Genomic DNA, 16036 nt, shown 5'->3' with positions numbered 1-16036 from the left:
CCATGTCAAGGACTCAAGGCTTCCAAATATGGGTCGTGCTATCCCCTACGCCACCGCGGCACGCACCCCACGTCCATTTTTAGTGCAAATCTTTCACAGACTGCATGTCAAATAAGGGTTGTCTTTCAAGTTTTACTCTGACTTTATTTCCTAATACATTTTCTATATGTGATTTTCTGTCTGGTATCCTCTCTGTCCATCTTTATATCCTTCCTTCCTTGTTGCCCTCATTTGTGCCCTTATTTCTATCCCTCTTTGTGTCTCTTACCTCACTTCTGTCTCTGTCCTTTCCTTCACTCGTACCTATCGTCTTCCATCCCTTCTGTCCTTGCATCTTTCCTCCTTCACTTCTCTTCTTGTGTTTCTCCTTCCTTTGTTTCTTTCCTTTTGTCCTTCCTCCATTCCCTAGGTCCTTTCATCGTTGTGTCGTTGCTTTTGGTTTATGCTGGTATCTTACTTTTTTCTGGAAAAATATGTATAAACCCTGATGGAGTAAACAGCTATTACAAATTACTGTCTCTTTAATTAGGTGGATTGCAAAGTCTACAGATACGTACGGGATGCAGAGGTATACGTACTTTATAATTACCACTAGATGTCGCCAGATAGCTGCTTTTTCCAGCCTTTGATCACTTGGCGAGTTTCACTAGCGGCCGTCACAGCCTCATATCTGTTGGCTCTAGTTTCCCTTTCGTTTTTCTCCTTTCGTAAAAACCTGTATGATATATTAGGACTGGATATTTAAAGCTGCAGCTATTTTCCAACCCAGAACTGATTTCTGCCATGGCTGTTGTCGGAAACCCGGACGCGAAACAGACCACAGGTAGGCCAAGTGTGAAAGTGTAGTACGGTCACTGGTTCTCTAGGGAAAATCTTTACCAGGAAGAGAGACCAGGAAATTAGAACTAACGTGTTTATGATGATGCAAATGAGCCCAAACAAGTAGAAAGATGAATAACCACATCTTTGCTTAAAAGACATCGCTACTTTAAGAGGAGTAACACGTTTCAAACCTTAAACATTTCAACCATTTGAAACAGAAACCAGAAAGTGAAACTTTAAGGTCGTATTAGGATCTGAATAACAAAATTCAACTCAGCTATGATCCAGAGTCAGTTATTTATTCATCACCCTGTTAGATTGAGATGTAAACTTATTTTAATTAAACCAATTTAATATATATACCGTACCGTATATATATATATATATATATATATATATATATATATATATATATATATATATATATAGGATTAGGGCCACCGAAAAAAACCAAACAATTCTGACTTTAATCTCAGAATTCTAAAATTAAAGTCAGAATTCTGACTTTAATCTCAGAATTCTGACTTTAATCTCAGAATTCTTTTTTTTTTTTTTTTTCGGGGCCCTAATCCTCTTCCGTATGTATAACTTCACAGTAACATGTCCTGGATTAGTGGTTAGCAAGCGCTGCTAGTCCACCTCATGTGCTTTTTATAAAAGCAATTTGTCAACAAAAACAGTTTAGAACAAGTCAGAAAAAAAACTAACAGAGCTACTCCATCATGTAGTTGCTATTAGCACCACAATTCTGTAGTTAACTACCATAAGCTAATGTTACATTTCTGAACAAGTAAAGACAGAAAATATAGTTTCTGTCAATAGAAGTGTAATTTCTTTTGCTCATTTTCTTTTCAGAACCTTTGAGGATCATGCTCATTGGGAAGAGTGGAGTCGGCAAGAGTTGCACCGGGAACACAATTCTCAACAGAGTTGTCTTTAAATCCGACATGAAGCTTAAGAGGGTCACCATCCACTGTGAAAAGGAGGAGGGGATGATCGAAGAGACGCCCGTCGTGGTCATCGACACGCCTGGGCTGTTTGAGAAAGACCGCGACAAGGACGAAATCATTCGAGAGATTCTCATGCGCGTTACGCTCCACGAGCCGGGCCCTCACGTCTTCGTGTTTGTGGTCCCAGTAGGACGGTTGACACAGGAGGACGAAGACACCCAGAAACTGATTGAAGCTAAGTTTGGCCCGCGGGTGTGGGACTACACCCTCGTGCTGTTCACCCACGGGGATCGGCTGGAGGGGAAAACAATAAACCAAGTCATTTCCGAGAGCGATGACAACCTCCGCAACTTCATTCGCAAGTGCAGCGGTGGCTTCCACGTCTTTAACAACAAAAACCCGGAGGACCAGGTGCAGGTGGTGCGCTTTCTGGAGAAGATCGAGACGCTGGTGGCCCTGAACGGAGGCAGTCACTACCATGCAAAGCTTTATCCCAAACAGGAAAGCAAGATCAGAGAAAGACAGGAGAGCATCCTGGCAGAGAGAAGCAACGGCATTGGCCGTAAAGTGGAAGAATTCAAGCTCAAGTACAAAGAAGAGGAGCTGAAGAAGAAGGTTAAAGAGCTCTGGAGGAAAGAGGAAGAGAATGCAAGAAAGGAAGCAGAGAAAGAAATAAAAATCAGCAAGGTCTCCAACATCCTCCTGTCCTTGATGCTGGTGGTCCTGCTGTTGGGCTTTGCTCTGCAGGTTCCAGTTGGATACCTGTTTGCAGGAGCAGTCGTTTGGACCGGGATGTTCTTCAAGATCCCGTTAAAGTTTCTAAACCAAATACCATGGTGGAAAAAGTAAAAAATAACTTTTCTATCACAGTTTTATCTATAATCTCTCTGTGGATTACCCACATTTCGGGAGAAGAATGACATATTAGGTATGTTTGTGTGAGTTTTGTTTACATGTCATGATGATGATTAAAGCTATAGCCTTTGAGACAATGGTACATTCGTTATGTACAGGAAAGAACTGAGCTTTTCTTGGTACTGCAAGTAGGCTCGTAAAGCAATTCAATTACCTGCAAGCAGTGTGGTTTACAAAATAAAGTCATTCATGCTTCTGCTTACTCCGTTTACCATGAAGGCAGCAGATTGTGGCCGTTAAACTTCCTGCTCATTTTACAGGGCAGAGTCCGCTGGTTATCTTGTTCTAAGGCACCATTTCTCCATTTAAGTCCTCAGGACAACTGAGAACTGGAGTACGCACTGCCCTGGATATTTTAGACGTGTCTAAAATTGTTACTTGTACGTGTTTGACCAAGCTTGTGAAGTTTATTGGTGTATTTAAGCGTGCTGTACTGGTGCAGAGTTATCAAATAAATTTATAATTTAATACCATTATGTCTATGTTGTTGTTTTTTTGTTTTTTTTAAAAAAGAAACAGTTTAAGTTAATGCAGAATTTTCTTTCTGTATCCAGTCGTTATTGACCAATACTAAACTTTAGATATCTGTAGCAGTGTGTCAAGTGACAAGTTGGAAAGATGGCTGACAATGCTGCGTTAAACCCCCTACACAAACTCCCTCCTATCCCTAACCGACCTGCATGAAAAACACAAACACAATCTGTCAGGAATTGCGGTGGTGTGGTAGAGGCCAGGAGATCCAGGTAAGTGAAATAAAGAATATTTAATGACAGAACTGATCTAGAAATGTAGTCCAATAACAAAGTCAGCACTGCAGAGCGGATACCAGGGCTCTTCGCAGGTAGCGACAAGGAGAAACGAATGGACTGACACAACATCAGACAAGACACCAAACGAGACCAGGACCCGACAAAGACACACAGGTGACACTAAATACACAGGAGGTAATTAGGGAACGAGAAACACCTGGGAGTAATCAAAAGGAGACAGGACAACACAGAGACTCAGGGACACAGAAAACTCTAAATACGCATAAAAACACAGAACATGACAGTACCCCCCCTCAAGGGCGGCTACCAGACGCCCAAAAAAACATAAACACAACAAGGGTGGGCGGAGGGGCGCTGGATGGGGGGCCAGAGTCCAAAACAACAACAAACACCCACAAGGTGGGCAGAGGCAAAGGAGGCGGGAACCACGGAGGTGGTCCGGCAGTCGTCCACGGCGCTGGAGAAAGAGTCTCTGGGGTCGCCCTGAAGCAGCGAGGACTAGGAGCACTAACAGGTGGGGTCTCGGGAGGAGCATTGAGAGGCGGGGTCTCGGGAGAGGCACTGAGAGTCTCGGGAGGAGCACTAAGAGTCTCGGAACTGGCACTAGGAAAACACCCACTAACCGGGGCGAGGACCCACTAACCGGGGCAGCCTGTCGGCCTGGAGCAGTCTCTGGAGCGAAGGCTGGAGGCTCGGGAAAGCCGGCAGGACTGCAGCTGGAGCAGCGGCAAGACGCGGAAGATCCGGCGCTGCTGCGGCGAGACGCGGAGGATCTGGCGCTGCTGCGGCGAGAGGCGGAGGATCCGGCGCTGCTGCGGCGAGACGCGGAAGGTCCGGCGCTGCTGCGGCGAGACGCGGAAGGTCCGGCGCTGCTGCGGCGAGACGCGGAAGGTCCGGCGCTGCTGCGGCGAGACGCGGAAGGTCCGACGCTGCTGCGGCGAGACGCGGAAGGTCCGACGCTGCTGCGGCGAGACGCGGAAGGTCCGGCGCTGCTGCGGCGAGACGCGGAAGATCCGGCGCTGCTGCGGCGAGACGCGGAAGATCCGGCGCTGCTGCGGCGAGACGCGGAAGGTCCGGCGCTGCTGCGGCGAGACGCGGAAGGTCCGGCGCTGCTGCGGCGAGACGCGGAAGGTCCGACGCTGCTGCGGCGAGACGCGGAAGGTCCGACGCTGCTGCGGCGAGACGCGGAGGATCCGGCGCTGCTGCGGCGAGACGCGGAGGATCCGGCGCTGCTGCGGCGAGACGCGGAAGATCCGGCGCTGCTGCGGCGAGACGCGGAGGATCCGGCGCTGCTGCGGCGAGACGCGGAGGATCCGGAGCTGCTGCGGCGAGAGGCGGAGGATCCGGAGCTGCTGCGGCGAGAGGCGGAGGATCCGGAGCTGCTGCGGCGAGAGGCGGAGGATCCGGAGCTGCTGCGGCGAGAGGCGGAGGATCCGGAGCTGCTGCGGCGAGAGGCGGAGGATCCGGAGCTGCTGCGGCGAGAGGCGGAGGATCCGGAGCTGCTGCGGCGAGAGGCGGAGGATCCGGAGCTGCGGGCTCTGGAGGTGCTGGAAGTGCTGGTCACGGAGACGCTGGAGCTGGGCTGGCGGAGAGACCGTGCGGTTTGGGAGGCAGAGTGTTGCCTTTCAGAATGGCAACCGCCGTCAGGCGCTCACACTCTGCCTCCTCATGCAACTCCGCCAGCCCCAGGTGCGGAAGTGGCGGGATCCAGTAATCCAACATAAGGACCAGGCGAGTAGCAATGCCCAGACGCTGACGGGCGGAATAAGGCTTCGCCACCTCCTCTACATAGTTCCTAATGGTTTTCTTTAATCCCGCTGGATCCATATTGAGCAAGCCTCACCATACTTTCTAGTCGGGTCCTTCTGTCAGGAATTGCGGTGGTGTGAGGTGGTGAGGTAGACGCCAGGAGATCCAGGTAAGTGAAATAAAGAATATTTAATGACAGAACTGATCTAGAAATGTAGTCCAATAACCAAGGCAGCACTGCAGAGCGGAAACCAGGGCTCGACAAAGACACACAGGTGACACTAAATACACAGGAGGTAATTAGGGAACGAGAAACACCTGGGAGTAATCAAAGGGAGACAGGACAACATGGAGACTGAGGGACACAGAAAACTCTAAATAAATACACAGAAAAACACAGAACATGACACAATCTGGCACACATGTAACAGATTCATTTTGCATCATTAATCTGTTACGCTCCCTTTAGAGACCACTAAAGGGGATGGGGACATGTGGGATAAACCTGGCTCTCCCAGGGAAACCCACACCAACAACTAAGTGTTGGATTATTTTTTTTTTTTGTGGAAGATGCAGATGTTTCACAAGTTGCAGGTTCTCATAATTTCACAGAACCTGCAACGCATCAGACGTTGGCTGTGGAAAAGGTTAGTTAGGGAAGGGGGGACGTGTGGGAATTGTCCTATAATGACATTATAATGATAAGTGTTGGAAATTCTGTGCAAAATGTGAGAATGATGTGTGAATTTGCGCCATCAGATTTGATAGCATCATGGAAGATTCATAGTGGGATTGTGTCTGTGTTCCCTTGTTGGCTCTGTGCGATTCTCTCTCTTTTCTCCTCATTTTCTTCTTTATGGCAGGAAACATGTCTTCCAGACGTTTTTGCACATTTTCCAAATTGACCCTGTCATCGAGAAGCTTCTTTCGTTCCTCTTGGTGTTTCGCCTCTGAGATGTCTTTTTCCTTCTCCAGTTTTCTGCAGGTTTCCTTGAGGGTGTCCATGCTGACAATGATGTAATCCAAGAACTTAAGCCTTTTCAGAAAATTCATATCTACATTCATCATGGCTCCAAGGTGCGCTAGAGGATAATCAAAACCCTGGATCACTTTCTGCCAGTCCTCATACTTGTCCCACAGCTTATTCCGCCTCTCTGAAGTGGAACTCCTAAATGTCTTAACTTGGTCCTTAAAGCTCTGGATGTTTCTGGACAACGTGATGAGGCATTCCTGATTTTTCGTGATTCTTTCAAGTTGCTTGTCGATCAACCTGAGTGCTTTGTATGTATTGAAAATGGTCGTTTCTGCTTTATCCTTTGACGTTTTGCTGTCTGGGTCTTTGCTCTTTGGTGACCTCTGTCCCGACTGGGTTTTCCAATCCGAATCGAGACTGGACACATACTGTCCCAGCGAGCTGAGGTCCTCCAAGCTTTTGGCTCTTCTCGCTTTGCTCTTTTGCTTCTTCTCTGTGGTTGGACCTAAAGACTTTGAATCACGGTGGTCTCTGCTCTTAGATTTTCTCTGTCGAGATCGCTGTCTCTCATCTGAATTAAAATCCACCAGAGGCAATCCTGGCTTCTCGGTCTCCTTCCAAAATTTGACTCCAAAGTCTTTCTTCCTTTGTTTTGTCGGATCCAAAGTTTTGGCTCTTTGGCCTTTGCTCTTCGACTTCTTACCTGCATCGAAACTGGCCCGATACCTTTCCGGCATGCTGATTTCCTCCAAACTTTTGACTTCTCTCCCTTTGCTTTTGTCTTTTGTCTGTTCAGTCACATCCAACATATGGAGATCCGTGGCTATGCTCTTCGATTTCCTCTGTCGGGGTTGCTTTTTATCGTTTAAATTGCTCTCCTCCACTTTTCTCCCTTTGTTCTTGTGAGATGTGTGTCCAGACTGATCCAAATTTTTGAGTTCTACGTCTCTGCTGTTTCGTTTCCGATGTTGGGATCGCCTTCTCTCCTTTGGTTGAGTATTTGTCTCATTCATTTCTGCGTTGCTGGTTTCCGTAGAAGTTGAGCTTTCTTTTTGACCCATATTTTCTCGTCTTAGCAGCTTCTGTTCAGCAGTGGTTTCTGGTTCTATGACTTCTGCTTTGTGTGTGTCTGTTACAAAAGGCACTGCAGATTCTGACAATGACATCATCTCTTACATCACTGTCAGATCAAAGCAAGGGAATGACATCACCAGTCACATTCCACTCAGACAACTTTAAACCACACACACAAAAAAGAACATAACCCAGCCCTTCAAACATAAAATCTGTTTAAATGGCCAATGACCACACTAGTTATTCTGAACAGGCTCTTGATATGCATAAACATGTGCTGCAAACCCTCCACCCCCCAAAAAACAAACAAAAAAACCCCAAAAACAAAACAAAGTGAAACCGTCAAAAACTAAGTTTGACAAATTAGGTAGGGTATAAGTAATTTTGGCATTTTCTTAGTGAGCGGTCAGTACTCTGGTAATGTTTGTACTTGTGTTACAGATACAGGAAAACCATCTATTTGTATTAATTCAATTCGATTCAAATTCAGACATACTTTCTTAATCCCAAAGGGAAAATAAACGTTGTTGTAGCTCATTAATTTAGATTCTTCAAAGAGTCATTGATGGCTGTTGGCAGGAAAGATCTTCTGCAGCTGATCTTTTAGCTTTAAAATGCCTCCGCAGGGCGTGCCGTGGTGGCGTAGGGGTTAGCGCGACCCATATTTGGAGGCCTTGAGTCCTCGACGCGGCCGTCGCAGGTTCGACTCCCGGACCCGACGACATTTACAGCATGTCTTCCCCCCTCTCCTTCCCAGTTTCCTGTCAGCCTACTATCACATAAGGGACACTAGAGCCCACAAAAAGACCCCCTGGAGGGGTAAAAAAAAAAATTAAAATGCCTCCGCAATGTATTGTAAACATCAGTTGTTCTCTATGATGGTAAACACATCGAAAAAAAACCCCCAAAACATCTAAACTCTACTATATGAGCCATATCGAGAGAATCGGCATTAGCATTTTTCTTCCCTGCTATCTAAACAGTAGGCGAAAAACGTTCAATACCGAAAAGCTAACATATAATCACAATACGTATGCACACATTTCTGAACCGGTCCGAATTACATAAAGCATCAAGTGTTTCATGCAACGTTAATTGTGTTTTTTTGTTTGTTTTATTGAAAATTGTAGGACATACAGAAACACTGGCTGTTGACCAGCCAACAACAGCAGATTTACAAAGTACCAGGGGTGACTGAAAACATCCATAGAAGTTATTAATCTTAAAAAAATATTTGTTGTTTAAACAGCTTTCTTGTTGGGGATGGATTTGATATTTGAGTCCTAAACAAGAAGTTCTAGGAGGAAACATCCCATATTTGGTTGGGAGTTCTTCTATCTGGCTTTATCAGTCACGTGTTTCATGTAACACAGGGGTCTCAAACTCAATTTACCCGGGGGCCACTGGAGGTAGAGTCTGGGTGAGGCCGGGCCGCATTCACACACGGTCTCCTCAGCCGAACCTTTCTGATTGCCTATTACCATATTTGGCCGTAGTCAGGCGCTGTAACAGCCGTAATTGTGTAGTGTCTCTTTAAGATACTCTAGTATTGCTAATGATGTCAGAAGTATGCGCCACGGCTTCTCTGTAGAGAGCGTGGGAGAAACGTGCTAGACGGACATGTTAGCTCCCTAACTTTTTAGTAATGTTACGGGTTGTTTGGACGCTGCTCAATTTTCATGTCTGATAATATAGCAGCCGTTCAACCGGGCTTTGTAAGGTTGGTGAAGAGCGTATTTATTAAAGGACAACACGGTGGAATTCCCAGTACCAGTGTGGTTGTGAGTTTTTGACCGTCCTGACAAATCTGCCGCCTCCTCTCCTCCCTTAAACACAACCCAAGCGTTACAGCGCCTAACCTTAATTACGTTACACTGATCAGCAACTTCCGGGTCTAGACTGGATGCTGAAGCACGTGAAGCGGGAGCGGCCGCGGAAATTGCGCATGTACGGCATGCAAATAATGACAAATAGGAAATGCAAATAGGCCCGGCCGATGTCCCGCCCCCGAGAGCAATATACTCCACCGTGATTGGTAAGTTCGTTCAGCTCCGCACACAACACTGAAAAGTGCCAATTATATCAAACTCGCGGGCCGCACTAACATTAAACTTTCATATTAAGGCGGGGGCCACAAACTATCGTCCCGAGGGCCGCAGTTGGCCCGCGGGCCGCGAGTTTGAGACCCCTGATGTAACACATAAATACGATGTTGTCAATAAAGTTTCGAGAAAGCCAAAAACAACCGACGTCACCGACGTAGCAGCGTAACGTAGCAACGTGTTCAGCACGCGCGCGTGGCTTTTGAGTGCAGCCGCTAACGCAGCTCCAACCGCGAGAGGCGTTTTCACTCCCGTGTTTTCAGGTGAGCGGACGCAGCCGGGACTGTAAATTTTCCACCGCCGCAGCATGGACATAAAAAAAAAAAAAAAAAAGTGGACGTGATTTCCGAGTTAGGATTAAGTTGTTCCGTTAAACGAACAGCTGTAGCTACGCGCGCGACTCCTTCTTGTCTGTTAGTTGTTGGGATGCTAGCCGCGAGGCGGCGCAGATTACTGGAGGAGTTCTGCTGCTCCCAGGATGAAGACAAACTCATATTTCGTGTCTGGGGAAAAACATGGATTTTTTTCCCCCCCAGGCGTGTGAAACAACAAATATCAACAACATCTCTCTTTTGAAGCCGTTTTCTCCGATTTCAATTGTCCAACATGACGTAAAATGTCGGAAAATGTTGGTTGATTTTCCCCAATAATTGTTTAAACTCACAGAGGGCGTTTCACAATTCTGCTATATTGAAATTTCAACCGTGAATCTTGCTTGTCTGTCTAACTTCAGAACGAGAAAAATCACAGCTCTAATTGGGATAACAGTCATTTTATCTGTAGACATAATTAAGACTGACGGTGATTTAAGATCTGAAGCTGAATTGAATCAGCTTTAATGGAGAGGAAAATTAGAATAATTTTCAGTTCTTTAGTAATTAAAACCCGTGAGACGTGTTTCAGAACAGGCTCCCTCAGAAATGATCAGTTTCTGGGCAGTTGTGATCACTTTAATTTGTATCTATGAACATAAAGACTTTGATAAGAGTTTATCTCTGTATGTTGTAGGAAATGCACAATAAATAGGAAGTTTGTGCTTTCTTTATTGAAATATTTTCACCAAGGTTGTTGGGATTCATTAATGTATCTGAATACAAACAGTGGTTTTGGCTGGCTGAACAAAAATACAGAACTTCGCTCAAAATTTAAAGTTGAAAGAACATGACCAGCAGAAAAAGGGGGATGGAGGAAATAAAATACCGGGGATATTCAACTTGTGAGAAATGTTTGGCATGAACCAAAACGTCATTCATGATTACTATACTGTGTTTTTGTGTTATTTTCCCAGACTTCTCCTGAAATAGCTTCTTTAGACCCGGCTCCAAGGCGGAAAATTGTTTGGCAAGAAAATATGTCGAAGAGAAGAAGGCCTTTGCTGAAATCCTGTTGTGCACAGGAGGAAGTGGAAGAGAAATTTGGGGACAGAAAGTTTGGCTTAAGACAAGCAAGAGTTAAAACTCTTAATGTATACAGTAACCAATGTGATGGGAAGAAGAATTTGATTAAAGAGAATGGCATTACAAAGCAAAATGGTGAGTTTTTTCAGGGTAGGTGTTATATTTTGCGTTCATCTTTTTTGTTTGTTTTTGGCGTAAAAGAAAAGTCTTACCAAGCATTTAAAGTGTAATTATTTCACAGTTAATATACATTTTTAATGTTCTGATAATGAATGTAGAAATAAACTGTTCTATCATTTGTGGCTTTTGTCCTCCTAGGAATCTGGTTTGTGACTTGTGAAAACAAAGAGGGAATTATGGATATAGAAAAGCTGAAAAAAGGTGAGAAAAAGAAATTATACAAACATGCAATTTAAAGTATTTTTAATAATATGTATGAAATTGTAGAAGAATATCGGTGTGATTATGAGTAGGTGCCGTTTGGGATGTTACACAGCCAAATAATAACAGCAATAATTTGAGTTATTTGGCCTGTCGCAGTTCCAAACTAAATACGTAGTTGGCAAGCCAAATATTTTGGTTTGTAGTTAGCAGGCTAAATATGTGACTATAAATTGGCAAGCTAAATATTTGACTATGTAGTTAGTAAGCTCAGCATTTGGTTATGTAGCTAGCAAGCTAAATATTTGGCTATGAATTAGCAAACTAAATATTTGACTATGTAGTTAGCAAGCTAAGTATATGGTTATGTAGTTAACAAGATGGCACCAAACTTAAAATTTATTTTCCAGGCTAAATATTTAGCTCCAATTTAAATATCCATCCATCCATTATTTAAACACACTTACTTCCAGGATTATGAGTGGGGCTGGTGTCTTTCACAATCTATATAATCTATGATTTTGGTCTGATTTTAGGTGAGAATTGCATAGCGTGTCGGGGCCTGTGGTTTACTCCCCCGGCCTTTGAGGAGTTTGCAGGACGAGGAGCGTGCAAAAAATGGAAAACCAGCATATGCCATGAAGGAAGACCTCTGACCCATTGGTTTGCGGTAATTAATTCTTTTTCTGTTTTGTCAACTTAAATCGATAAAGTCCTAAACAAAAGTTAATCGACATATGTTGGATCTTACAGAAAGGTATTCTGTCCACAACTGGATATAAAAGAAGAGGAGCCGAGCCTATGAGGGTATTGTTCCTACATTTAGCATTAGCAAAATGATTTATTAAGTAATTATGTTTATTCTGAGTTTAACTCATTCCTAATTCCTACAACAGAAGGTTACGGTTTCATCAGGAAAAATGGAAAGCAAGCCAACACAAAGCTTCCACAAGTTCCAGGGATCTAAGCGCAGTAAATATAAGAGATCTTCCACCTCGGTGACCCAGAAAAGCATCTCTCCAGGAGGCTTTAACCCTCCTGGAGAGGCAGTAGAGGCAGAAGTACAGCTTGTACAGGATCCTGAGGGAAGTCATATTAAAGATGACCACAAGCAGTCCGACAGTGACGAGTTTCTGAAGAGAGACCAAAAAAATAGAGATGATCCGGATGAGAGAAATGATGAACACGGTATAAACTCAGGAGATGCTGAGGACGAAAATAAAACGGACAACGGCAATGTGCTTGCTGATGCTGATTACCTCGACGACCACGGCGATGCCAGAGGTGATGTTTCCCACAAAAATCATTTATTGAAGTTACTGCTGATACCAGTGTTGGTAGAAGGATTGGTGCCTTGCTTTTCTGTAAATTTGGAGAGATATGGTTTTATTCTTCTCCTTAAAAACTTGAAATTTTTCTTCTCACTCTGAAACTTAGATGTGTTTCAAGTTCTTTAATTTAACTAGAAAGCAAACTATTTACATGGTAGATGGGACTGGAGGATGTGATTTAAAAATTAAATCTCAAATTTTTATTTAAACATACAAAATCCGATTTTAATCACTTTTTTTCTCTCGCTAAATTACAAATATTCTTAATAATATTGTAACCATTTTCTAATTTAATGTATTATCATGTTTAGACTAATGTCACTCTGAACAATGGAAACCTACTAAGGGTTATTAGTAAATTTTTGTCAAAAAATCTCAGAAATATTTTAGATTATTCTCAGAAATTTGCTAAAAAAAACCTGACATTTTCATCTTAATCTGATATTTTTTTGCAAAAAATAGTGCAAGTTTGAGTTTCAAAACTTGAACATTTTCAACTTTTTTTTTTTCTTCAAAAGTCAAGACGTTTTTTCTAGAAAGTTTCTGAAACTTTTTTGACGGAAATTTACTCCTCCATTTTTTTTTGCATCTAGAGTGGCCCGAATATACTATCATAGGATACGAAATCCTGATTTTACACAAATTAAATCTTCAAACAAATTCAATTAATCAGTGAAGTTTGTTAATCACTCAGTCGAAATAATTGATGGTCATAAAACCTAAAAAAAAAGTGTTTTTTTTCTTCAAAGGGGGAAATAGATTTCACTCCTCCAGATAAATGATCCTTAGTAAGTAATACAAGGCGATGGCTGCACCATCCTGTGGGGATGCTTCTCTTCAGTCATGATCAGAAAGTAAATGGAGCTCAATATGTTGAAATCATTGAAGAAAATCTGTTTGGGAGAACAAAATGCCATTAAATTACGTTGCCGTTTGCTGTCGTGTATTCAAATGTGAGCGAGTTTGAAGGCTGTACGCAGCTTTTCAAGAGTTTGTATTTCTGAATGTTTCTTCTGTTTTGCAGAAAGACACGAGGACTCGGACGCTGCCGGAGCCGAGGAGCAGGAGATGAAGAGGAAAACTAAAGTGATCATCAGAAGGCTTTCAGAGGTGAGTCGGAGAGCAGAGGTAGAGATGGTAGACCGCATGCAGATTGTTTAAATGTGAATTTTGTTTCAAACACATTTTTATATGTTGGAAACGAACAGAAAAAAGTTTGCAATTGACCGTCAAATCGATTGGAAACAGGGAAGTCGTGCTGTGAAGAAAATAAAACTGAGGGGAACAAAATAGCGAGAGTGACCTCAGTGAGTCAGAAGTTTACATACATCACGGTCCTCATGGTGGCAGCATGTCGGAGCAGCTCTGTTATGTTAGCTCTGATTCGTCCTTGTTGCTGACTTTTACTTTGAATTTGTTTTGGTTGATTTTATTTTCTTTCTTACATTCCTTCAGCTTATGGAGTCTTTCTGCTTGTTTTGCACTCATTCTGCATTCTTTTACAGAGGTGGAGAGCCTGTAAGGTGAAATGGCGTCCGAAAGGTTTGTGAGTAACTCGAGTAACTTCTCAAATCCCCTTCATTTAAACATAGTAAGTATTTTATTGTGTTGCTTGTGAACAGGTGCCTGGTGTGAGCCTTTGGAGGAAAACGCACACATTGAGGAGACTGAAGGCGACACGACTGTCGCTGAAGGAAACCAGTTGATCAACGAGAACCTCGGCGCTTCCTCTGCAGAGCTCGTCGTTAGTAGCAACGGTGACAAGACAGGTAAGGCTCTGTTAGTTAAAACAAAGCTTTCATGAGTCTTTTTGAAAATATTTAAGTAGATTTATTATATTTTGGCATTGTTTAAGATGAGGAGAAAGATGCAGTGTTGGATATGAAGTCACCTCAAGATGCAGAGATGACCTCAAGTCCACTTGTCAAGAACCAAACAAGTGACCTGATGTGTGAGTTCAGAAACTAATTAGATCAGTAATAAAAAACAAAGAAGCAGCAGAAACCTTCATTTTATTGTTTTTTGATTACTTAACAGGTCTTTCTGTTGCACCTGTAAGCCTGCTGCTTCCGTTTGTCAATAAAGAGGTTAATAAGAAGGACGCAGATGAAGCCAAACCGGATCATGACGAAGCAGAATCAGAAAGGTCAGAGACATGGTGAGATGAAACGCATTGCTTCAGTCAACAAAGTCTGCAAATATACCAAACAAATTTTTCTTCTCCCCCCCCAAAGCATCAGAGCCTCAGACTGTCCGAATGTCTCAGAGAAGATGGAGGACGGAGCTTCGGGGGTCTCAGACGGCTCCGACGTGGATGCAATGGATATCAATCAGCTGAAGAAGGAAAAAATAAAGATGCAGCTAAAAGTTTTAAAACTGCAAGAGGAATGTTACACACTGATGCTAAACAACTTAAGAAACTGACGAGAAAGGTTTTAGTGTCAACATCGTAAATGACCAGTTAACCTTCTTTTTTACAATGTGCCTATTGGATCATTTTTACACCTTTTCTTTTTAAATGTGTTCCACATTGTATATCACTCATTTTTTTAACCAGAAAATGTCACAGTTGAAAGTTGCCAAAGAGACAAGACAGAAAGTAGCGATGATATAGTTTGAAGTTTACAGAAAAGTGGAGGAAATGAGAAGAGCTGAGCACAGCAGCTTAAAAACGTATCTAACCGGCATCCCACAGTGGAATTTAAAAGCCCTCTGTGGTTTGCCCCGCCTACCTGTAATTCACCCTGCTGGTGAGTAACTCTTTGTTTTATAAACGGTAATTCAAAACACTAAAATTTTGTCTGCATGCATTCAGTTAGATGTAATTTCTGCTCCGGTTCTGACCGGCATTATTACTTTGACGACCAAAAACGTTGGTCTCTCATTTCTCCAAACAGCTCTGCAGCGGTTGTTTAAGCTTCACTTTTCTTCATGTAATCAGTTTGTATTTTACTAGTGAGGATTTGGGTATTTATAGTTTAATTTTTATCAAATTCTTTTACGCCGTTTCACGACTTAAGCTCCGTTTATCTCGACGTCTTTACAGAGCTCGCATTCAAACATGACAAGTTAAGAAAATGTTGGGTGATTTTCCACTTTTCATAAGTAGCATTTACAGGTTGAAAAGTATTTCTTTTTCTAATTCCCAAACATGATTGCCAGAAGGTCACCTCCGAAGGTCACCTTTCAAGGTCAAGGTGTTATTATTATTATTATTATTATTATTACCTATAAGTGCAAAACTGGCAAGCAATCTTGGAAATCTGAAATCTCTAACCCGTTTGTTATCTTACAGTTTTGAAAGAGGTGTTTTCAAATACCATAATTGCAAACCTGTGAATAACCCTGAGGAGAAAATAAATATTTACTGTTACATCTCATGCATTCAGCTGTTTATAGCTCTTTTGACTGTATTTTGCATTTGGTGCTTTTCCTCACACTGTGCTAAGAATGTCTCTGTTTTTTAGTATACATGTCAAATGCTGCTGTATCCAGGTCTGTCTCAAGTTTTCTACTCACTTTTCTTCTTGTTGTATTAAATAATTAACCAAACTTCTTGTTCCCGTTTTATT

At 43.0% G+C, this 16036-nt stretch overlaps 2 protein-coding genes across 5 annotated transcripts; both read left to right on the top strand.

Moving 5' to 3' along the window:
* Window positions 1-629: 629 nt before the first annotated feature.
* Window positions 630-3160, top strand: LOC116734992 (GTPase IMAP family member 7-like). Its single transcript, XM_032586567.1, has 2 exons — window positions 630-823; window positions 1678-3160. Exons 1-2 carry the CDS (start codon window positions 784-786, stop codon window positions 2619-2621), a joined length of 984 nt encoding a protein of 327 aa, XP_032442458.1. The 5' UTR covers window positions 630-783; the 3' UTR covers window positions 2622-3160.
* A 2095-nt stretch (window positions 3161-5255) lies between these two features.
* LOC116735352 (uncharacterized) lies at window positions 5256-16016 on the top strand. 4 transcript variants are annotated; one of them, XM_032587185.1, is made up of 12 exons: window positions 5256-5375; window positions 10644-10902; window positions 11071-11133; window positions 11670-11803; window positions 11887-11940; window positions 12030-12417; window positions 13489-13574; window positions 13970-14006; window positions 14087-14233; window positions 14320-14415; window positions 14502-14622; window positions 14699-16016. In XM_032587185.1, exons 2-12 carry the CDS (start codon window positions 10707-10709, stop codon window positions 14886-14888), a joined length of 1512 nt encoding a protein of 503 aa, XP_032443076.1. In that variant the 5' UTR covers window positions 5256-5375; window positions 10644-10706; the 3' UTR covers window positions 14889-16016. The 4 variants fall into 4 exon arrangements, with proteins under 4 accessions (XP_032443076.1, XP_032443075.1, XP_032443077.1 ...); XM_032587184.1 differs by lacking the exon at window positions 5256-5375 and adding an exon at window positions 9451-9618; XM_032587186.1 differs by lacking the exon at window positions 5256-5375 and adding an exon at window positions 9453-9618 and having other exon boundaries at window positions 14502-14610.
* Window positions 16017-16036: the final 20 nt, after the last annotated feature.

The sequence above is a fragment of the Xiphophorus hellerii genome, chromosome 16, assembly GCF_003331165.1.
Source record: "Xiphophorus hellerii strain 12219 chromosome 16, Xiphophorus_hellerii-4.1, whole genome shotgun sequence".
NCBI classification, from domain to species: Eukaryota; Metazoa; Chordata; class Actinopteri; order Cyprinodontiformes; family Poeciliidae; genus Xiphophorus; species Xiphophorus hellerii.
This window is presented reverse-complemented; position numbering and strand designations above follow the sequence as displayed.

Excerpts from the sequence above, each read along its gene's own strand:
- LOC116735352 (XM_032587185.1), top strand. The coding sequence starts at position 10,707 with ATGTCGAAGAGAAGAAGGCCTTTGCTGAAATCCTGTTGTGCACAGGAG. Across the intron at positions 11,134-11,669 it reads TATAGAAAAGCTGAAAAAAG|GTGAGAATTGCATAGCGTGT; the intron begins GTGAGAAAAAGA and ends GTCTGATTTTAG. Across the intron at positions 14,234-14,319 it reads TAGCAACGGTGACAAGACAG|ATGAGGAGAAAGATGCAGTG; the intron begins GTAAGGCTCTGT and ends GCATTGTTTAAG.
- LOC116734992 (XM_032586567.1), top strand. The coding sequence starts at position 784 with ATGGCTGTTGTCGGAAACCCGGACGCGAAACAGACCACAG. Across the intron at positions 824-1,677 it reads GGACGCGAAACAGACCACAG|AACCTTTGAGGATCATGCTC; the intron begins GTAGGCCAAGTG and ends TTTTCTTTTCAG.